Genomic DNA, 23,348 nt, shown 5'->3' on the forward strand with positions numbered 1-23,348 from the left:
TTCCGATGGCTTCAAGTCTTGCAACAGGAGCAAATGTTTCATCAAAATCTATTCCTTCTTGCTGGCAATAGCCTTTAGCAACCAATCTGGCTTTGTTCCTTACTACTATGCCATTTTCATCCATCTTGTTTCTGAATACCCATTTGGTGTCTATTGGATTCTTTCCTTTAGGCTTGGGTACCAGCTTCCAAACTTTATTCCTTTCAAATTGGTTTAGCTCCTCCTGCATAGCTAAAATCCAATCAGGATCTAACAACGCTTCTTCTACCTTCTTTGGTTCTTCCTTTGACAGAAAGCTGATGTATAGACATTCTTCCTGAGTTGCTCTTCTTGTTTGAACTCTAGAGGAAACATCACCAATAATCAGTTCAAAGGGGTGATCTTTTGTCCATTTCCTTGGTTGAGGTAGATTAGCTCTAGATGAAGAGACCTCAATATTGTCTTGATGTGTGATTGAGTTTTGATTGCTAGAAACTCCCCCTGAGTTTGTGGATCTTTGATTTGAGAAAGGGGTACTTTCTATGGGTGATCTACCTTGACTTCCTGCTCCTTTTGATAACCCGACGGATGGTGAATTTTGAGTACTGACGGATGAGGCAGGTTGTCTACCGACGGATGAAACATTTTATAACTCGACGGATGTTTAGTTTTGTGCTTCATTGGTGGTAGATTTGTCTGTATTATCCTTAGACACTGTTTCTTGATCACTTTCATCATCACTTCCATCACTGACCATCTCAACATTGTCGAATTTGAGGCTCTCATGGTAATCTCCATCTTTCAGTCCTTCAATCTTTTTATCATCAAACACAACATGTATAGATTCCACAACAATGTTGGTTCTTAGATTGTAGACTCTATATGCTTTACCAACAGCATATCCAACAAAAATTCCTTCATCTGCTTTAGCATCAAACTTCCCATTTTGATCAGTTTGATTTCTCAGAATATAACATTTACAGCCAAAGACATGAAGAAATTTTAGAGTTGGCTTCTTGTTCTTGAACAATTGATAAGGAGTCATGCATCTTGCTTGATTAATCAGAGAGATGTTCTTAGTGTAGCATGCAGTGGTTACAGCTTCAGCCCAGAAATATGTTGGTAGTTTTGATTCTTCAAGCATTGTCCTTGCAGCTTCAATAAGAGATCTTTTCTTTCTTTCCACTACTCCATTCTGTTGTGGAGTCCTTGTTGCTGAAAACTCATGCAAGATCCCATTTTCCTCACAAAATTCTCTCCTGACATAGTTCTTGAACTCAGTTCCATTGTCACTCCTGATTCTTCTAACTTTGAAATCAGGATGATTGTTAACTTGCCTTATGTGATTGATGATGATTTCACTAGCCTCATTTTTGGACTTTAGGAAATATGTCCAAGAGAACTTTGAGAAATCATCTACAATTACTAGGCAAAATCTTTTCTTTGAAATTGACAATACATTGACTGGTCCAAACAAATCCATGTGAAGCAATTGCAGAGGCTCTTCAATTGATGAATCAAGTTTCTTCCTGAATGATGCTTTGATCTGCTTCCCTTTTTGGTAGGCATCACACAGTCCATCCTTTGTAAACTCCACTAGAGGAATGCCTCTTACTAGTTCTTTCTTTACCAGCTCATTCATGGTCTTGAAGTTTAAATGGGATAGCTTCTTGTGCCATAGCCAACTTTCATCTTGACTTGCTTTACTGAGAAGACAAGTTACAGATTCTGCTTTAGTTGAGTTGAAGTCAGCTAGGTACACATTTCCTCTTCTCACACCAGTGAGAACCACTTTGTTGTTTTGATTGTTAGTCACAACACAGGCTTCTTTATTGAAGGTTACTGAGTTGCCTTTGTCACAAAGCTGGCTGATACTCAACAAATTGTGTTTGAGACCATCCACTAAGGCAACCTCTTCAATGATGACATTGTCCTTTGAAATCGAGCCATATCCCACAGTATAACCTTTGTTGTCATCTCCAAAAGTAATACTTGGGCCAGCTATCTCCATAAACTCTATGAGCAGGGTAGAATCACCAGTCATGTGTCTTGAACAGCCACTATCCAAGTACCAAAGATTCTTTCTGTTTCCCTGCACACATCAAAATCAAATCAACTTGATTTTGGTACCCAAGTTTCCTTGGGTCCTGCCTTGTTAGCTTTCTTCTTCAGTTTCTTAGGTCTTAACTCATTTGACTTAGGAATTTCAGATTCTTCCTTAGGAATCTGACTTTCTACACTCATTTGCAAAATGCCCTGCCAAGCCACAGTTGAAACATTTGAATTTTGACTTATCCACCATGTTTCTATTTGGCTTGGCTGCTCCAAAGTTCTTCTTGAACTTGAGCTTGGCAAATCTTCTTGAAAGAAATGCTAGGTGCTCATCAATGTCCTCTATGTCATCTTGGCTCAATGAATCTTCACTTTCTGCAGCTAGCCCCTTACCCTTATTCTCACAGACCTTTGAAGTTGATTCTACAGCCTCCATCTTCACTTCCTTCTTCTTTTCCAGATCAGCAACTAGTGCAATGGATCCTCTTTTCTTCTTTCCTCTCTCCATTCTTTCATTCTGCTCTATCTCAAGCTCATAGGTCTTAAAAATGCCATACAGTCTCTCCAAAGTAAACTCCTTATAATCTTGTGAGTTTCTCAGTGAGACTGTCATTGGTTTCCATTCCTTTGGAAGAGATCTGAGAAATTTCATATTGGAGTCTTTAGTCTGATAGACTCTTCCATGCAACTTAAGAGCATTTAGTAGTTTTTGGAATCTACTAAAAATGTCAGTGAGTGACTCACTTTCTTCATTATGAAAGTGTTCATATTGCTGAATCAGGAGCTGCATTTTATTTTCTCTTACTTGCTCAGTGCCATCACAAATTATCTGTATTGTGTCCCAAACTTCCTTGGCAGTTTTACAGTTGATGATGTTATCAAACATATCTGCATCAACACCATTGAACAGAATGTTCATGGCCTTTTTATCTTTCCTGACTTGTTCAAGGTCAGGATCAGACCATTCATGCCTTGGCTTTGGAACAGATGGCTCGTTTCCTGTTGCAGCTCTCATTGGAACATGAGGGCCTCTTTCTATGCACTCCACATAGGCCTCATCTTGAAAAAGCATATGAAGATGCATCTTTACCTTCCAATGATGGTAATTATCTTTATTAAGAAAAGGAATCTTGACTCCAACATCTTTCTTGTTCATCTTGCTGAATTGTTTTGATCTTTAAACTCTTTGTAGATTAAGAGCTTGCTCTGATACCAATTGTTAGTCTTTTAACAATATAGCAAGAATTACAGAAGGGGGGTTGAATGGAATTCTTGAACCTTTTTCTTGAAATAAAAATATTCAACTCGATTATAGATATATTTGTTTTGATTAGCACAATGCGGAATGTAAACTTAATTGAATCAAAACATAAGTAATTAAAAACAAGAGTCTTTAAAAACTTTCTGGTGGATTTAAACAATTCCACCAGAGATATATATAATATATCGAGAGGACTCTGTGTGCAGAAATGCTCACAGCTGCTTACAAATGGAACTACTGAGAATACAGGAAATGCTAAAGATTCTGCTTACAAAGATTTCTCTATGTTTGTGTTTTTCAGCTATCTCAGTTATTTTTCTATTTGCTACTTTCTTGGTTTATATAATACCAAGATTACAAAGTCAAAAAGACTGAACAAATATAAAATCTAACAGTCTTAAGCTTTGGTGCTTTTCGTCCTCTATTACCCAGTTAATGGGCTTCTATAGTGTGTTTGTATACATCTCGACGGTTGTGTGTCAGCTTTCACTGTTCAACTGCTGTTTGAATTCTTCATATGATCATCCGTCGACTTTCAGAATATCCGTTGATGATTTAATTGATCATCCGTCGACTGCTATATTAAACATCCGTTGATAGTCATTTGATCATCCGTCGATGGCTTTGTTAATCATCCGTCGGTAGCTATTTTGGCACTTGACTCTATATCACTTATGCAGAATTACAAGACATCAATTATGTACAATTAATCAACTTATTCTGCATATCTAGTTAAAGTCAACATGACTTATATGCTACTACAAATTCTATACAAAGGTGCATACATAACTGTGCTACAAATTTATTATTACATAAGCTACTCACTCGATGGATAATAAGTTAATCATCCGTCGGGACTATAATGAGTTATCCGTCGGGATTATAATTCTTATCCGTCGAGTGCTACATTATTTCACTAAGTAAAATCTACTTAGATGTTTTGTTTATGAAATCATCAAGTACACAACATATGCCCAACAATCTCCCCCAATTTATGTCTACTGGAATTTATTGTTTTGAATAAAGTTTATTTTTTGTTACTTGAGTTATTAAAGTTCGATTTGATTGTGCTATACACTGTATTCTATACACTGTATTCACCCCCTCTACAGTGTGTGTGACCTAACAATATTAAGTGTTTTATTATATTTTAGGAGTTTAAGCGTTAACAGATAAATATCAATACACTATTATAAAAATGTCTTTTACATCGGTCAAAAAATATTTCAAGTGTCGGTTTTCAGGCTTAATATATAAAGAGGACGCTATAGGTATGAACCTTATCGTCGGTTAATTCTGCAATGCCTAAACATATTTTGTGTCGCTTGAAAACCGACGCAAAAGGGCCAATAACTGATGCATATGAGGTGAACATACTTTTTCCGTAATTAAATAACATATTTCCTGATTAAAAAATACCCGCGTATAGAATCTATTCTATAAACTATTGATAATATTTTAAAATTTAAAATTTATTATTTTAATTTAGTACAATTATCTTTAAATGATATGTTCTTAAAAATTTATTATAACGTTATGTGTGTATTGCATGTACTTATTATTTGTTTCATTTTTACTCATTGAGTATAAAATAAATATTTTCGCTGATGAGAAAGTATTAAAAATATTCCATGAAGTTCTGCGAGTAGAAAGTAAAAAATAAAAAAGAAATAGAATCGGAATTGAGAAAAAAGTAGATATATACAGAGGCCCAGCCCAAATTGAAGAGTTTTGATAATAGAGAAAATTTGAAGTGGACTTTTAATGGATCGTTTCTTGCTAAAAACTTAAGTTACATCCAAATCTAGTTTTGAATATATAAACAACAGCAACGATTACAAAGAATAAATGATTACATATTTATTTTAGGAAAGAAATCAAATAAAAATAATAGATTGATTTTGTAGTGAAAAAAAGCAAGTAAAGTTACCATAGTAAATGTTTGAACGCTTCACCTGTGAACCCCAAATTCCAGGAATACAATACACCCACCACCTCCCCTCTAAAATATAAATACATACACACCTTGTCTGTCTTAATATTATTATTATTATTATTATTTTATACTATTAAAAAATAACTGACACTCTCTCCCTCTCTCTGCCCATCTCTCCCATCTCTCTCTCTACTATCCTCCTGGCGAGATTAATGCGTCTCCGTCACGCCACCGTCGCAGCGGCGATCTCCGTCGCCGCCAGTGGCTCTTACCTTGCTCTCCGGAGCCCTAGCTTTTCCGTCAATGACCGCGGCGGAGCCACCGCTTTCGAGGAACTTCGGAGGAAGATCAGTGATCCTTCCGCCGTTGTGCCGCCGCGAGCCGCTCAGGTTTCCACACTCGCCGGAAGTACGGCGACTAATCCTCTCGATGTTCTTGTGATCGGCGGTGGCGCCACCGGTAGCGGCGTCGCGCTTGATGCCGTTTCGAGAGGCCTTCGTGTCGGACTTGTGGAGCGCGAGGATTTCGCCTCCGGTACGTCGTCGAGATCGACGAAGCTCATTCACGGAGGTATAACTTGTGATTATATTCATGTATTTATTTAAATTAGGTGAAATTGATGTATGTATATGTCTAATTGTATACATTATTCTATGATGCTTTCATTGAATATATGTTATTTGCTTATATGCATGTATGTTGTTTCGGATTTATGTAGTGGAGTAAAGTTCAATGGAGTCCACCTTTAATTGGAGTCCTCGGAGTCTATGTTCTGCAAGTAAAATATAGCTTAAAATATTGCAAAACATATTATTTTTCGACAAACATCACTATTCTATCAAAAATCTTGTAGATTGCATACATTTTACAAGCAGAACATTGCAAAAATATATATTCTACAAAACATGTTTAGTTTGCAGAACATAAATGTTCATGTTGCAGAACATATTGCAGAACATACATATTGTACCGTAAATATATGAGATTTGCATGATTTTGTTGAAGTTATGCTATTTGTGTAACATGTTTTGCAAAATAACACGTTTTACAATATATTTTATTTGCAAAACGTAGATGGACTCCGAGGACTCCGATAAAAAGGTGGACTCCATAGAACTCAGCCCTTATGTAGTGAATTATTAAAGTGTGTGTGGACTCCATAGAACTCAGCCCTTATGTAGTGAATTATTAAAGTGTGTTATTATAATGAAATATTGTTATGGTGTGAGATAATGCTCTGTGTAAAAGTTTGTTAGAGTTGTGTGAAGTGTAAACATCGAACAGATTGATAAAAAAACTGTATTCATGAATGATGATTTGTTATAAGTACAGCATCCCAACTCGAAAATATTATGGTCTAAATTGAATGTATGTTTTTTCCCTTGATAACATCAGAAAACGCATATTTATATATTTACACTATATGACATAAGTGAAATACTCTCAGTCCTGGATATAATGGTATTACAAAATTCAGATTGCAACTAACCTACTTTTATATTCGCATATATTAGTTTATTTTTTGTTGTTGGTTTATTTCTATCTGATTGAAGTCCCCTACCTTAGATACTTGTTTAAAAACATGGATACATCATTTATGTATTTTAGATGTTTTTTTTACTATTATATGCACATTATTCGTGAAGAAATATTACAATTACAATCACATTTGTTAATGTTTGAGATTCTTGCTTCATATCTGCTACTTGTCATAACTAGAATTTTGGTATATCATTTATGTTCTTGTTTATATATATATATATATTGTTGATTTAAGGCTGTACTCACTAAAGTTATATTTTTAGGTGTTCGCTATTTGGAAAAAGCTGTTTTTAATTTGGACTATGGGCAACTGAAGCTGGTTTTCCATGCGCTTAATGAGCGTAAACAGCTTATCGCAAATGCCCCTCACCTGTGTCATGCTTTGCCATGTATGACACCATGTTTTAGTAAGTTCGAGGTTGTATACTACTGGGCGGGGTTAAAATTTTATGATCTAGTAGCAGGGAAGCAATTACTACATTTGTCACGGTATTATTCTGCAAAAGAATCTTCAGAACTGTTTCCCACTCTTGCAAAGAAGGGTAAAGATAGAACTCTGAAGGGAACAATTGTATATTATGATGGACAAATGAATGATTCAAGGGTTAATGTTGCAATAGCATGTAGTGCTGCATTAGCTGGTGCAGCTGTATTGAATTATGCTGAAGTAGTATCCTTTTTAAAGGAGGATGGTAGCGGCCGGATAATTGGTGCACGTATCCGTAACAACTTAACAGGTAATTTTGCACAATGTTTTATCACTTAAACTTGCAGTTTCCATCCCATCATTCCTTGTGACGGTCACTTTTTTTTTGGGGACAGTCAATTGCATAATTTAACCCTTATTGGGGTTTGAACCCTTACACTTTGGTTGAGAGGGCTATCCACTAGGCCATCCCCATCTGTTATGAATGCTTTACATATTTAATCATGTTCAACAAGTAGCATTTGTAGCCCTTATTAAAACTTTAGATAATTATTTTTTTTAAAATTATTTCCATCATCCTTATCTTTTTATTGTTTGATGTACAGGTGATGAGTTCGATACATATGCAAAAGTTATTGTGAATGCAGCTGGGCCATTTTGCGATGCGGTAAGGAATTTGGCTGACAAAGATGTGAAACCCATAATCTGTCCTAGCAGTGGGGTGCATATAGTGCTTCCTGACTACTATTCTCCTGAAGGGATGGGTTTAATTGTTCCTAAAACTAAGGATGGACGTGTCGTCTTCATGCTCCCATGGTTGGGTAGAACAGTTGCAGGTACCACAGATTCCGAAACCCCCATCACTATGCTACCAGAACCCCACGAGAACGAGATCCAGTTTATACTGGACGCCATCTCTGACTACCTGAATGTTAAGGTTTGTGCATGGCTAATATATTATATTTATAGTTTGTTGCTACTCTACATATACACAAATTTTTTCTTTATATAGATATTTGGAAATGTTTAATTCCAGTAGATGATAGTTTTGAATGGATTTTTAGTAGTTGCGATTCTCGATGCTATAATTAGCGGTTGCTGTCAATTTTAATGCAAATTCATCTTTGAAGATGCTACTCAACTGCCTACACTAGTTAGTATCTGTGTTAGTTGTTTCCCTTAGAATCTCTGTCTTCGTCAGTTGAATGGGTAACCTGTCAAATGTTATTGCTCCAGTCATTGCTCTAGTCATAAAATGGTGATTTGGACAACTTGAAGCATTATTGTCCAATTACATGTTTAAGATTTCTTCTTACTTAATAAGTGGGCGACTTAGGTCTCTTTAAATTTAGACACGACTTAAGTTTCTTCTTACATTTGTTCTTTTTTCCTAACTATTTTATTCATATCTTACTTGGATCATGCATGAGGGTAATACACTGTAGAACTCATTGGTTATATCATCTTTGTCATTGAGAAGTATTAGTTTACTAGTTCATGGTTGCTCGACTTTAAAGTTGTTGGTGCCTAAGAATATGATCTGTGTAATTTTTCTGGTTCTTTTTTATGAATCTCCAATTGCTCATGTTGTAATATATATTATTGAATTCAGTTGATGTAGTCTAAGTTCTCTAATGTTCAGTTAAACTTATGTGGTATGCATTTCGAGTCTAAGATTGTTGTATTAACTCAGGTACGGCGCACAGACGTTCTTTCTGCATGGAGTGGTATTCGCCCATTGGCAATAGATCCCACAGCAAAAAATACAGAAAGCATATCTAGGGATCACGTAGTCTGTGAAGAATTTCCTGGTTTGGTCACTATTACAGGTGGAAAGTGGACAACATATAGAGGGTAATCTTTTTTTTTTTACAAATTCATTTAATTATCTTATTGATAGCAACATACACTTCTTTTGAAATATCTGTTGAACCCAATCTTCTTTATTGCAAGTACTATTATAATACTTTATACATTGTGCTAGTTTTTGTTATTATTGTCCTGCGTGCTGAATACTGTGACATTTCAGTATGGCTCAAGATGCGGTTGATGCTGCTATAAAAGCAGGAAAGTTGAAGCCAAACAATGATAGTTTGACAGCTGATCTGCGCCTTGTTGGTGGAGAAGGGTGGGAGAATTCACAATTCACTGTGCTTTCTCAACAATATCTACGCAATAAAATGTCTCATGGCAAAATTGTTCCTGGAGAGATGGATAGTGTTGCAGCAAGACATTTATCTCATGCATATGGTACTTTGGCTCATCGAGTGGCTACCATAGCTCAGGTATTCTGTTTTCCATTCTTAATTTTTTTATGATAGAATTCTCCCTCTTAGTGATATTAAGTAGAAATGTAGGATAAAGTTGTGGCCTTACTATTAAAAAGTCATTTTTTTTAAAACAGTCCAAAGTGGAGTATAAGCTGAGCCAGTTTCATTGATTTAAAGCTTCTAGGTTCTGAAGGTATTACAATTAAAAATGGAGAAATTCACTTACACTTGGCACTATAAAATTTCCAAAGAAGAGTTTTTCCTTTTTGACATAATTAACACACAGATTAATACTCCCATCCTACTGTCCTACAATACACGTGGCATCAATATCTGGGTATAAATGGAAGATAAAATATTGAAAATATAAATTAGCCTTACTTTTGGACAGTTTCATTTAAAAACTGGCATTTTTTTGGTCAAAGGTGGTAACAATCTATTTTTGCTGTCAACTGATTGTGGATTTGGATCCAAAGCAGATCCATTTACTGTTGCTAATAAATTTTGCAAGTGGCAGGAATTGTCGTGAGTAGTAAAAGGGGTCCTAATTGAAAAACAAGTTCAAAAATTTAGCAATTTATCTTTAATCTTTTTTCTATTCTAATCTTGTATTCTTGTACACAAGTCTAAGTAACTTGAGCTGTATAGTTGTGGTTCTCGTTTACCAAGTAATTCAGTGTTTATTTATTTATGCTTTCTTTTTTCTCTTGATAATGTAGAATGAGAACTTAGGCAAGCGGCTTGCACATGGATATCCTTATTTAGAAGCTGAGGTTGCGTACTGTGCACGGGAGGAATACTGTGAATCTGCCGTAGATTTTCTTGCTCGGAGATGTCGGCTTGCGTTCCTTGACACTGATGCGGCATTTAAGGCACTGCCACGCGTTGTACAGATACTGGCTACTGAACACAAATGGGATAAGTTAAGGCAGGGTCAAGAGGTTGAGAAAGCCAATCGATTTTTGCAAACCTTCAAGGCACTGAACAATGCGCAGTTCCATGATGGAAAACACAACTAGTAAGTACTATACTGTCTTGTAATATGAGATTTTGGATTAAGTATTCTTTTATATAAAAAAAACTGTTGAAATTTATCGAACTAAATCTTGTATGCTTTCTTGGACATTTTTTTTGTAGGTTTCTGAGGTTGTAGACTCTAATCATAAAGGTGCTGGAATACGGTGGAATAGATAGATGCAGCATTTCCCATCTAATTATTTTCAAAAGTATATACTAGTCTTATTGTGTTCAAGCTGAACACGAGGCACATTGCAGTTCTAGAATTTGAAGGTTTTGAACATGCCATCCATTGTTAGATTGTTTGAATAGGAATTTTCCTAAATAATGCTGCAAAGGCAACCTAGACTTCTGGTTTATTGGTTGAAGAAATTAGCAAAATAATACTTGTATTTTATGGTAGCAAACACGTGACATACTAGGATTAATTTTTTTAGTATGCAGATAATATAAGCCCGAACCTGGTCAGATTTTTGCTGCATCTGAAAATGGTGTTCGTATGTGATAGCCTATTTTATGTCAGTGGGTATATTTGGAGACTTCAAAATTGGGTCAGATAGCCCAACTATATAGCCTATAGTATGACCAAAAATGTTGTGAACCAGATTGACTCGTTATATTTTCGACACGACCATAAAATACAAAAATGATAGCTTAGAATATTATTTACTAGTCATTATTGATACAATAAAATATAAAAGCGTAAAATATTAATCATTTTTGTTTTTCTATGTTAAAGTTATTGGCATTTTATAAGGGGTCTGGGCCAGACCTAGGCTGAAACTTTTCTTAACACTTGTGCCAGATCAACTTATCATCTGAATAAATTTACAGGGCCTAAATTGACTCAAAACAAATCATACAAATTTACTTAAAAATATATATATATATATATGAATATAAAAGGAGACTAAACAAGAGAGGGGAGGCCAGCCCCTACCACATTCATCACCGGTAAATGGAGGTATGCTTTTGTCTATTTGTTTATCAACTCTGTCCCACATGCTACCCCCATCACACTTCTAGCCCCACCTCCATATAGGACCATTACTACCTCATACTACAGTATGCTATGCACTTCCTGCTGATATTTTTTTAATAATTAAAAACGATCATTCACACTTGTCTTTGACAAAATTTGAATACTCAATATCTCGTAAATAAAGCAAAAGAGATATTCATATTGAATCAAAACCGTAATAGAAACTGAACCGCAGCACTGAGATTTTATTTAGTTTTAGTTTCCAATTTCAAAAGTAGTAAAATTTTGGTTGTGCTTTAATTTCAGGTTCAAACCGAGGCAAAACGCACCGGGCTCATTCCTACTGTGTAATACACACAACTAACAACGATATATGAAGAGGGGGCTGAAAGGGGGAGACTTCTCTTCACCTTCTTCAACTGTTCCTCTATTACCACTTTCTTTTAGAACTTCCATTAATTGTATCCATACTACTAGCTATATATAAAATATATCATAGTACTGGACTATTTATATCATGCATGACCTCCCATGCACGAAATTTAATTAATTCAGAAGTACTTGTACTTAAACTCTAGTTTACTTGTAGTGGACTAAAAGGTTACACACACATGACACATCTCTCACTATATATATATCACTCCAAAGTCTCTCTGTAAAGTAAATCATCGGAAAGAAGAAGGCAAACAAAAGATGGAAAAGTATGAAGTAGTGAAAGATATTGGATCTGGTAATTTTGGTGTGGCGAGGCTTATGAGACATAAAGAAACCAAAGAGCTGGTGGCTATGAAATATATTGAGCGTGGTCACAAGGTACTTTTTTTCAAACCATTTCTTGATTGATCCTCTTTCAGTTCTAATTAGTTACCTAGTTGATTCATACTAACATTACTCTTTTTTTCCGGTTTCGATCAGATTGATGAAAATGTGGCCCGGGAGATCATAAATCACAGATCACTTCGACACCCGAATATTATTCGTTTTAAGGAGGTGAGTATCAAGGAGCAGTTTAAGTTTTCAATTTATTAATTTTTGATTATAATGTTATACGTATGTTTTTAAAATGAATATTAGGTGCTATTGACTCCAACACATCTAGCAATTGTGATGGAGTATGCATCTGGTGGTGAGCTGTTTGATAGAATCTGCACTGCCGGTAGATTCAGTGAACACGAGGTACCTTCTTAGCTTTTTGCTCCTTTTTGATTCAGTAAAAAAAAAAATAGATTTTCGCTTAACAAATATTCAATTTATTTAGTACTACTAATTAATCAAACAATTAAGGATTCCGAGTTGTTCTTAAGTATAAATTTGTACTTAACTGACTTTGATTTGATTTCAGGCTAGGTATTTCTTTCAGCAACTCATTTCTGGGGTCTCTTTCTGTCATGCAATGGTATGCATTTATTTCATCAAACTAATTCATTTTAAAAATTTCTTGCTAAACTTAGCGGGAATTTCAGCCTAAGTTAGTTCCCTTGATTCCGCAGTCCATGTGTTACCTCTGTGTATTTAAGATATATGTTTGTGCAATGTGCAGCAAATATGTCACAGAGATCTGAAGTTGGAGAACACCCTACTAGATGGCAGTCCTGCCCCTCGCCTTAAAATTTGTGATTTTGGTTACTCCAAGGTTGGTTTTCTTATCAAATCTACATGTGCAATATGTACCTAAAACTTAATCTTTAACCATATTTGTAAATAGCTAATATGCATAAATCTATTTTTAGTTAAAATGAATATTACAGTGGCTGTTAATTCTATTCATGTATGTTTCAGTCATCTTTGCTGCATTCAAGGCCAAAATCAACTGTGGGAACTCCGGCATACATTGCGCCTGAGGTTCTCTCCCGTCATGAATATGACGGCAAGGTAATTCTTTATTCATTCTGCTATCCAACAAGTGTCATTTTGAGTTTCTGCACAAGTTCGAAGAATTGTTATGATTGTAACAAGTCTAAACCGCTACACGGTTTGGTCAGAAAACGATAACAATTAATTTGACCAAGTTTATTGGAGTTGTACGTGTTGAGTCGATCTAAGGTATATCGAGTAACAAACTCATCTAAAATTTTAAGTGAAAACTTTAAGGCGTCCCATTTATAAATGATGAGTAAACAACTCATCTAAAATCTTAAGATAGTAAGATAAGGCCCAATAAGATTATATAGTTAACAAGGTAGGCGGAATAACTGAAATTACTAAAAAATGGGTCAGGTAACCCAGTCTTAAGACAGAGTATCTGGTTAAGTACCTTTAAGTTGATCTTAAAGTAGGTGATACATCATCAACTAACTAATCCAATAGTAGTGATAAATAAAGTAACATTAGTGCATCTACACTTGTTAAACATCTTTACTTAACATAGTTTGGACAGAGTGGAACAAGATAAGTTGGACACCGTCCAAAACAGATATTTTATGGTGAACGCTGATGCAAGTGGCAATTATATATATAAAAAAGAAAGTCAGGACGTGCAAATATTAATATAATATGGGTTCACGGCAAATGATTGTTATAGCATAATTTGAACGGTTATGAAATTGTAAGCAAGCAAATTGAGTAAATCTCATGAAAAATTATGTTGTAACAATTTATTGTCAGAGATCCGGACCCTTGTAAATATGTATTAGAAATAGGTAGAGTTGTTTGTAGACATTGATCCATTATCTAAGGCTTCACCGTCCAGTCATGTGCTCATGTTGTGTCAATGCTTTATGCTTGCTTGTGTGCCACTGGTTTTTAGGCGCAATTTAAGTGATTTTTTAGTTTACAGTCACGTCTAAAACAATACAGTGCCATGTTCATTGTGATAATGATGCAAAATTGACTTGTAGTTTACCAATTGTTATGCAACTTGCACTACAGTTTATGACACCGACTTCGCTGGTCAAAATATCTCAATTTTGGACACAAGTCTTCCTATGTTCCAAGTCGATCTCAAGTGTTTAAGAACCTCAAGTATCGGAACTAGAGTTAATAGCTATGGAACTTAATACATGTATGAATCAGTTGAAAATGGATGATCATAACTATTTATCTTAATTTTGTAAGATGGCTGATGTATGGTCTTGTGGAGTGACTCTGTATGTTATGTTGGTGGGAGCATACCCTTTTGAAGATCCTGATGATCCGAAAAATTTCAGAAAAACAATTCAAGTAATTTTCACCCTTCTCCTGTACTTGATATATTGATCTGTGTTGGTAATGGTGCTAAAATAGGACTGTCATTGTTTTGCAGCGAATAATGGCCACTCAGTACAAAATACCAGACTATGTTCACATTTCTCAGGATTGTAGGCACCTTCTTTCTCGCATATTTGTTGCGAGTTCTTCCAGGGTATGATTCTGATATATGTGATCCTTTGCACATAGACAAGTGTTTCATTTTAGTCTTTTACTTTTCGTACCCCTAGTCTAGATGAAGCACATTTGATGTATGTATGATGTGCGCGGACCTTGTTTACCCAATAAGGAGTAGAGAAAGTATGTATCTTATCATACAATCTAAAGAAAAATCTGTTCCTAATCAGCATCCATATTTTTGTAAATTACCTTTTTCAGAGGATTACAATCAAAGAAATCAAGAGTCATCCATGGTTTCTGAAGAATTTGCCAAAGGAGTTAACGGACACTGCTCAAGCTAGCTACTACAGAAGAGATGTTGCCCCAAGTAGCGTCTCCCTCCAAACAATCGAAGACATAATGAAAATTGTAGGGGAAGCAAGGAATCCACCTCCAGCTTCGAGGTCTATAGGGGGTCTTGTGTGGGGAGGCGAAGAAGATGAAGAAAACAAAGAGGACGAAGAGGATTTAGAAGAAGAGGAAGATGAAGAGGATGAGTATGAAAAGAGTGTTAGACAAGTTCATGCTAGTGGAGAATTTCACATCACATAAGCAAAGCTGTTAGAGTATGGATGTTTGTATTGGACTTGTATACTTTGTTGTTCATTCTTATTCAAATGTGTATTGTACTTGTAAAAGAGATGTGTTTGATTCATTGTACAATGCATTGCTTTGTTTGTTTGTGTATCATTTAAACATCTTTTAAGACAGATTGTAACCTAACATAAGTTGCGTAATAAAATTTATTCTGAATTATCTATCAAGGTCTTTCCAAGTTGTTTATTCTAGGGTTAATTGCAATGTGCAACCCTTTGATTTGGTCCATTATCAGTTTGGTATCTATACTTTGCATATTTGCACTTCGCACCCGGGACATATTAGTGCACTGCATATTGCACCAGTTGACCAACTTCCGTTAAAAATCAACGTTACCTCCTTAACGGCAGGGTTATATTTGTCTTTTTACAATCCTTTGTAAACGAATAGTCATCCATTATACTCTCCCTCCCGGTTTATTTCACCATTATTTCCTTAATTTAACAAACAACCCCTAATTTATCATGTCGATTGAAACCAAACAAAGTGAAACCCTAAATCTGTAAATTAGCTTAGTTTTTCTCCATTAATCTGAGAGCAATGAGAGGCCGATTAAGATGCGTTTTGGATGTTGATCATGTAACCCTTCAAAAATCGACGAAGGAAGCCGGTTGTAGTGATGAAGGTCCTGTTCTTGTCGATTATGGTCTTCCGGATGGGAAAGAGGTCCCCGATTACGAAGGTCAATATCTTTCTCTATGTTGTTCTTGTTTGAACTTTGCATGTGTATGTCTACGTAGTTGTTCAAGTGATTTAATTAATTTGTTGCATGCGGTATATCCCAAACTAAAGTAAAACCTTATTTGTGATCCCTTCGTGTTTGTCTGTTGTGTGACTTGTTATAATTCTTGTTATAATTATAATTTGTCAGTTGTGTGATAATTGTTGTCATGTTTATGTATTGTAAAGTGTTGGAATGGGTTTTTTTTATGCAGTGTATAGTCCTTACTTCTCAATTAAACTTCGATATGGTGGCAAATTCTACTGTGACTTCACTTCATACTGTCGTGGGAAGATAGCATATTTTGATATGTGTTCTGTGAAAAAATTAGATTTAACTGAAATGGAAGCCATGTATTGTGAAATTGGATTGAATAGTTTAGACATAGATTTCTGGTACACTTATGATGAGTTGGATATGTCAGTTGATGGTATAATTCCTCTTGAGACTAATAAAGACCTGGAACATATAATTCAACTAGTGGAGTCTAATTACAATTTGGTAAGGTTATATGCAACCCCTAATGGTCCATGCTCTGAAGATGAAAATATGATGGATTTCTCCTTCACTCAAATGGTTGTTGATGATAGAATTAAAAGGGTAGAAGACATCAGAGTTGAAGTAGAGGGAAATTTGAATGAATTACTAGAAGATGCTTTAAATTATATAGAAGAGGAATGTAAAGATATAGATGCTTCCATCTTTCATGGAGACAGATCCAATTTGGACTCAAGTGATGTTGCTTGTCCCAAGCCTAAGAAGAGAGTGAAGAGAGTGCCACCACCAAATCCCCCTTACAGGACAAGAAGAAGAGGAAGATACTCTATGTTGAGGGGTTTGTTTAAGAACATAGAAGATACAACTGTGATAATTGATGAAGATAATGGTGCTAACAATCCAGGGAAGAAAAAGGTTGACAGAGGGAAGGGCAAAAAAATTGTTGATCATGACAATCCAGTGAAAATGGGGCAAAATGACAAGCAGAAAACAGAGGTGGAAATGGTGACTGATATGGTTCAAAATGTGGAACAAGGTAAGGAGGAGTTGCATCCAATAGATGAAGACATGTTTGAATCAATTATTCATGAGAGTCAGAATCCAACAGACAAAGAGCAGGGTGATTTTGAAGATGCTGCGGGCAAGGATGAATGTGAAGGTGATGGAGGTGAGGGGGTAACCAATGAAGGTGAGGTTGTTCTCAGTGAATGTGATGGAGGTGTAGACCTTTGATTGGTCTAGATGGATGTCACCTAACTGGTCCCTTTGGTGGCATATTACTAGCTGCAGTAGGAACAGATCCAAATGAAGGGATGTATCCCATTGCCCGGGCACAAGTTGAAGCAGAGAATACATCAAGCTGGAATTGGTTCTTGAGGTTGTTGAAGGCAGATTTGATGATTGAAAATACTGGAACTTACACTTTCATCTCAGATAGGCAAAAGGTACAACTTACTTTGTTTATGTTTGTCTTTTTTTTTCTTTTAAGTGTTCACTTCTGTACACAACAATCTGTTAAATTATAGGGTCTTGTAATTGCTCTTGAAAGGCATTTTCCAGAATCTGAGCATAGATTCTGTGTAATGCACCTTTACAACAACATGAAGAGTTTATGCAAGGGACTTGGCATTTCAAAGACAATGTGGTTAGCTGCAAGGTCAACCACAGATTACTTCTTCAAAATAAACATGGAATCCATCAAAAAGGTTAATTACTACCTCTCTAATTTATTCTAAATTTTTCTATTTTTTTCTCATTTTTTCTTCAATTTATTCTAATTTGGTCCCAGTTAGACTTATAATTTTTTGTAAATTTTTCTAATTTTTTCTAATTTTATTCTAATTTGGTCCCAGTTAGACTTAGATTTTTTTCTATTTTTTCTAATTTGGTCCCAGTTAGACTTAGAATTTTTTGTAAATTTTTCTATTTTTTTTCTAATTTGGTCCTAGTTAGACTTAGATTTTTTTCTAATATTCTCTAACTTTTTTCTATTTTTTTTTCTAATTTGGTCCCAGTTAGACTTAGAATTTTTTGTTAATTATTCTCATTTTTTCTAAAAATTTTCTAATTTGGTCTCAGTTAGACTTAGATTTATTTGTAAATTTTTCTAATAATGGCAGATGAGCAAGACCTGTTTTGATTGGTTAGAAGCCAAGCGTAGGTACCAATGGTCTAGGTCTGGTTTTAGAGATGTTTATAAATCAGATGTCTTTGTCAACAATAATTGTGAGAGTTTCAACAATGCAATCAAGAAATACAGAGATAATGGGATTGTAACAATGTTCAAGAATATCCATAAGACATGTATGCACAGGATACAACAAAGGAAAGTATCCATGGAAAAGAAGAAGACCAGGTTTTGTACCAAGGCCTTAAAAAAGATAAATTTGTAAGTTTCCCCTCATTTTGGAAATCAGTTTATGTGCTAAATGCTATTATTTTGCCTAGACAATGTTGTATAACATATAATAATGTCACTTAGGGCAATTAAATTGGATGCTAAAGCAAGTCCAGTTTGGAATGGTGGAGATAATTATCATATTACCATGTCAGCAGGAGGGCATGAGGTAGTGGTAGATTTGAAGGAGAGAAGTTGTGCTTGTAGAAAATGGCAATTGACAGGAATACCTTGCTTCCATGTTGTGGCCTGCATACACTTTCAGAAATTGGACCCTCATGATTTCATTCATCCATGCTATAGCAAGGAGACATACATGCATGTTTATAGCCACATTTTGGAGCCAATAAGTGGGGAGCCTTATTGGGAAGTAACTAAAGCTGAGGAACCATTGCCTCCATTGAAGAGAACAGCACCTGGTAGGCCGAAAAAAGTTAGGGAGAAAAAAAACGATGCTCCTCCAACTAGAGCCAATAATCCTACTAGGCTTAAAAGACAAGGAACACGTCTAAGAAGCTCACACTGTGGCCAGTGGGAGCACTTCTTCAGAAGTTGCCCAAGAAAGGTGTGATTTCATAATTTCACATTTATCATTCATAAGGTGTTCCTATTTCAGATGTTTACAATAACATATTGTTTGATATTTGATTTGCAGAAAGCTGAAGAAGAGCATGGTGAAGAAGCACTAAAGTGGTAACCTACAATTCCAAGGTGCTCATATTGCATACAGGAAGGCCACAACTTAAGGTCTTGCACCTCCAGGGTGAGTGAACTCTACATTTTGCTCCATCAACTCGAGTTTAGTTTTTTTTGTAACTTTTGTCAAAAATGTGTAGAAAGTTGACCTTAAAACCAAGACCAAAGAAAGAATGCAGAAGATCAAAGAGTGTTCAAGGAGAAATTGTCAAATCTTCAAAAAGCTCAAAAAGACATGTGTGCTAAAGCATCTGCATCAAGGAGGGCTTATGACAATACCAAGAATACCAAGTCTCATGGAGGAATTGTGAAGCCCTTCAAACCACCAGCACAGGCAGGACCATCAGGAGTGGAATGTGTGGACATAGATGGTGATCAATTCACAACACTAAAACAACTGCAATCTGTACTAATGAAGAAGAAAAGTATGTTGGGAAAAAGGAAGAACAAAGCTACTTAAGTGACTTGCTTGCTGCTAGACATTTAGAACATCATATCCGTGTGTGCCAAACTATTTTTGTGAATTTGTGGTGACTTCCTCTGGGAACACTGATATAATGTTGTGTTGTCTTATTTTGTGGTAAACTTCTTTTGGTAATGATGCTTATGTGTAATTGAACTAGGTTTATGACAGTTTGGAACTAAGGTTATGGCAATTTGGAACATATTTTGCGTGTTATGTTTTGGTTTGCTCAAGTTAAAATACAAATTTCAATTGTTCATAAACATCCAACTATAATTTAGCAACCCCAATTTTATTACAATCTACCAAATTCAAATACACTTAATGCAACAACATCCAACTACACTAAATTAAACTATACTAAATGCAACAGCCACCAACTATACTAAATGCAACAGCTAAAGAAAAGAGATGTTATAAATGAATTATGGCCCATGAATTATTACACCTCTTCTACCACTTCTGTCTTGCAAATCCAGTAGAGTAAGATCACCATCCATGTCACAACCAACAAAGTTAGTGTGACTTTGCTACTTGATTTTTCATCTGGGATCATTCTTTGCCCATTAACTTCATTCAAACAAGCTACACTCCTCCTAACTTCAGCTTCATTTTGAAGGCTTTCAAGATAGTTAATCATCCGCAAAAGCCCAGGAATGATGATTCTTGAACGCTCACACAACGGTGCATCCAACCACCAAAAATGACGAATCGGTCACACGATATAAAACGTCGACCGACATTTAAGTTCGTCCAAGCAGTTTTGATAATAAGTCATGCTCCACATACATATCTTTCACTCATTTTTATTCAACAAATAAGTTCTATGGGCATATACATATAACATACAACTTAACTTATATAAGGAGGGAGAAGGGGGATATGACCATTGGGCACTTCATAATTTTAAGGATAATTATACTTTGATGTAAGCATAGAGGAGAGATGGCATCAGCATCAGCCACAAACATACACTAGCACTACAAGACCCTCCCTTGACAATCAGTTTCTTTCACCATCTAATCTTGGAATTCTTAAACTAAAACTATCTGGTGACTGAATATTCTCTAACCAGGATTTACTAACACTAATCCTTGTTCGGGTTCCTTTGTAATATTGACACGATTCAAGTGAGTATCTAAACTATGGCTCTTCTCATCAGTAGTCCCTACTTTTCAGACCCAATGATAAAAGCTATATATGCTCTGCATCTATGATCCTAGATTTTCATCCTTCCTATTAACCTCACTACTAAATTATTGCATGCGGTATGTGTAAAGAGTAGTGTTAATTGCATAAGGGCATAACTGGTATTTTAAAATGTTTAGTGATGTCAAATTAGACATCACATAATAGTGCATTCTATTAGATTCTGTTATAAAGTATGGTGTATAAACTCAACAATGTACTCTCATTTTTCAAATAATGAAATGAATTGTTTGCTAAGTGTACTTCTCTCTAAATTTATATACATAATGAAAGTCAATATGGTATCAGAGCTGTGTGTATAGATGTGTGAATAATTTTTGAGATCTCTTCGTTGTATTATACAAACTTGGTGCTAAGATTCATCGTTGTGTAATTGTTGCTTGTTGATGTTTGATAATGGCGAATGGAACGCGATTCACGTTTGCGGATATTCAGATTCCGTTATTTTTGCATCCTTCTGATGTACCTATATCAGTGAGTGTCTCGAAACATTAAGGCTCAGCTGATTATAGGTCATGGAAGCGGTCCATGGAGATTCAGCTTGCTGCTAAATGAAAGTTAGGATTTGTGACTGGTGTAGTGTTGCGAACAACCGATGAGGTGAATGTTGTTCAATGGGATACGCGTAACAATCTGGTAATCTCCTGGTTACACAATAATGTGTCTGATTCTATTCGTAAATCTATTATATTTGTTGAATCTGCACATGAAATTTGGACTCCATTAGAAAAGCGATTTTCATTGACTAATGGATCACGAAAATATAAATTGAATCGCGATCTCTTTGCTATGAAGCAAAACAAATTGACAGCCTTTTGATTATTTCACTGCTTAAAGCAAAATTTGGGAAGAAATTGAGGCTTTAAATGTCTTGCATGTTATCTCCGTCATTACACCTGACATTTCTAAGTTGTTAGACTCAATTCATACAATGAAGGAAGAGGCTAAGCTCTTTCAGTTTCTCAATAGCCTGAATGATTGTTATGCCTCTCAACATAGTCAATTGCTTATGATGCAACCGTTGCCAATAAGTGAGAGTGCTTGTTCTGCGATTCAGCAGGAAGAATCACAACGTCAGTTGCTTAAATATGAGTCAATTTCTCATGATTTTGATGTTTCTGCTATGTATAGAAAGAATACTCGTGTTTATGAGTGCACGGTTTGTCATGGTAAAGGTCATGCTGATGATAGGTGTTGACGGTTATTGGTTATCTGAAATGGCACAGTAATTACAAATCAAAACCAGGATTGAAATCATCCAATTCACAACCTAAGTGGTCTAATAAGACTGTTTCTAGGATGACTAATAATGTTGTGATGCAGAATACAAAACCTGATCTGAATCAAAGTGAATTGACTATTATTGTATCACAGTTGCAGCAACTTCTTCAACTTCTTCCTAATGCATCTAAGTCTGTTTCTAAATCTGACACAGATGATGAGTTGGATTTAAGATTTTCTAGCATGGCTTTTTGTGGAGTAATAAGTAAAGTCTCATATAAGTGGATAATGGATTTTAGCGCCTCTGATCATATGGTTTCACTATCTCACATCTTACTAATGTTCGTTGTGCACCTGCAAACTGTGTTATCAAACTTCCTACTAGTGAATCTGCTTCTATTAGTCATATTGGATAATTGCAATTGAAAAACAAGTTATGGCTTCGCAATGTCTTGTTTGTACCTACATTCAAGCACAATTTGTTATCCATTCACAAATTGTCTCAAGACAATAATTGTCACATTCAATTTACACCTCTGACCTGTGATATCATTGATAATACTACTACGGAGCTCATTGCTACAAGACATCTTGATCAAGGTTTGTATTATCTTCAAGATTTTTCCTCTGATGCAATACAAGGTTCTACTCAAGTTCTCTCAAGACAGGGGTCTACTAGCTATTATAATGCTGATATGCGGTCTTCTTTTCAGTTGTGGCAGAACCTTCTTGGGCATGCCTCTCATTCAACTATGCAACATACTCTTCAGTGTGTGTTACCTATCATTTTTCCAAGTTTACTAAGTTGCCTTATTCTAATAGTGACAGTCATGTTTCAACTGCATTTGAGCTGGTTCAGTTGGATACATGGGGTCCTTATCGTGTTAGTCCTCGAGGTAGTTATTGTTATTTTTTACTCTCATTGATGACTATACGCGAATGTCTTGGTTGTTCTTAATGGAGCATAAATTATATTTTTTGAGCAAGTTCAAAACCTTTTATAAGTTTGTTCATACTAAGTTTCAAAATTCCATTCAAGTGATCCGTTCGGACAATGTACCTGAGTTTGATAATTAGTATTGTCCACGTTTTTACTCTAAATATGGGATCACACATCAAATCTCGTGTCCTCATAGGCCTCAAAATAATACAAGGGTAGAAAGGAATCATCGTCAAATTCTGGAAATTGCTCGAGCTTTAAAGTTTTAATCTGGTTTGGAGCTCAGTTTCTAGGG

At 35.6% G+C, this 23,348-nt stretch overlaps 2 protein-coding genes and 1 long non-coding RNA gene across 4 annotated transcripts; all 3 read left to right on the forward strand.

Annotated features, from left to right (window-relative positions):
- Positions 1-5,329: 5,329 nt before the first annotated feature.
- On the forward strand, positions 5,330-10,965 carry LOC141707151 (glycerol-3-phosphate dehydrogenase SDP6, mitochondrial). 2 transcript variants are annotated; one of them, XM_074510168.1, is made up of 7 exons: positions 5,330-5,798; positions 7,034-7,507; positions 7,803-8,134; positions 8,891-9,051; positions 9,227-9,482; positions 10,187-10,485; positions 10,605-10,965. In XM_074510168.1, coding segments are annotated over exons 1-7 (1,881 nt in total). In that variant the 5' UTR covers positions 5,330-5,440; the 3' UTR covers positions 10,606-10,965. The 2 variants fall into 2 exon arrangements, with proteins under 2 accessions (XP_074366269.1, XP_074366270.1); XM_074510169.1 differs by lacking the exon at positions 10,605-10,965 and having other exon boundaries at positions 10,187-10,486.
- A 765-nt stretch (positions 10,966-11,730) lies between these two features.
- LOC141707152 (serine/threonine-protein kinase SRK2A-like) lies at positions 11,731-15,569 on the forward strand. Its single transcript, XM_074510170.1, has 9 exons — positions 11,731-12,279; positions 12,382-12,456; positions 12,541-12,642; positions 12,809-12,862; positions 13,007-13,099; positions 13,246-13,338; positions 14,521-14,625; positions 14,708-14,806; positions 15,031-15,569. Exons 1-9 carry the CDS (start codon positions 12,160-12,162, stop codon positions 15,361-15,363), a joined length of 1,074 nt encoding a protein of 357 aa, XP_074366271.1. The 5' UTR covers positions 11,731-12,159; the 3' UTR covers positions 15,364-15,569.
- A 3,054-nt stretch (positions 15,570-18,623) lies between these two features.
- LOC141705869 (uncharacterized) lies at positions 18,624-19,860 on the forward strand. The gene is made up of 3 exons (XR_012568515.1): positions 18,624-19,089; positions 19,180-19,287; positions 19,361-19,860. It is a non-coding gene; the product is annotated as an uncharacterized LOC141705869 (long non-coding RNA).
- Positions 19,861-23,348: the final 3,488 nt, after the last annotated feature.

The sequence above is a fragment of the Apium graveolens genome, chromosome 2 (assembly GCF_009905375.1).
Source record: "Apium graveolens cultivar Ventura chromosome 2, ASM990537v1, whole genome shotgun sequence".
Classification (NCBI taxonomy): domain Eukaryota; kingdom Viridiplantae; phylum Streptophyta; class Magnoliopsida; order Apiales; family Apiaceae; genus Apium; species Apium graveolens.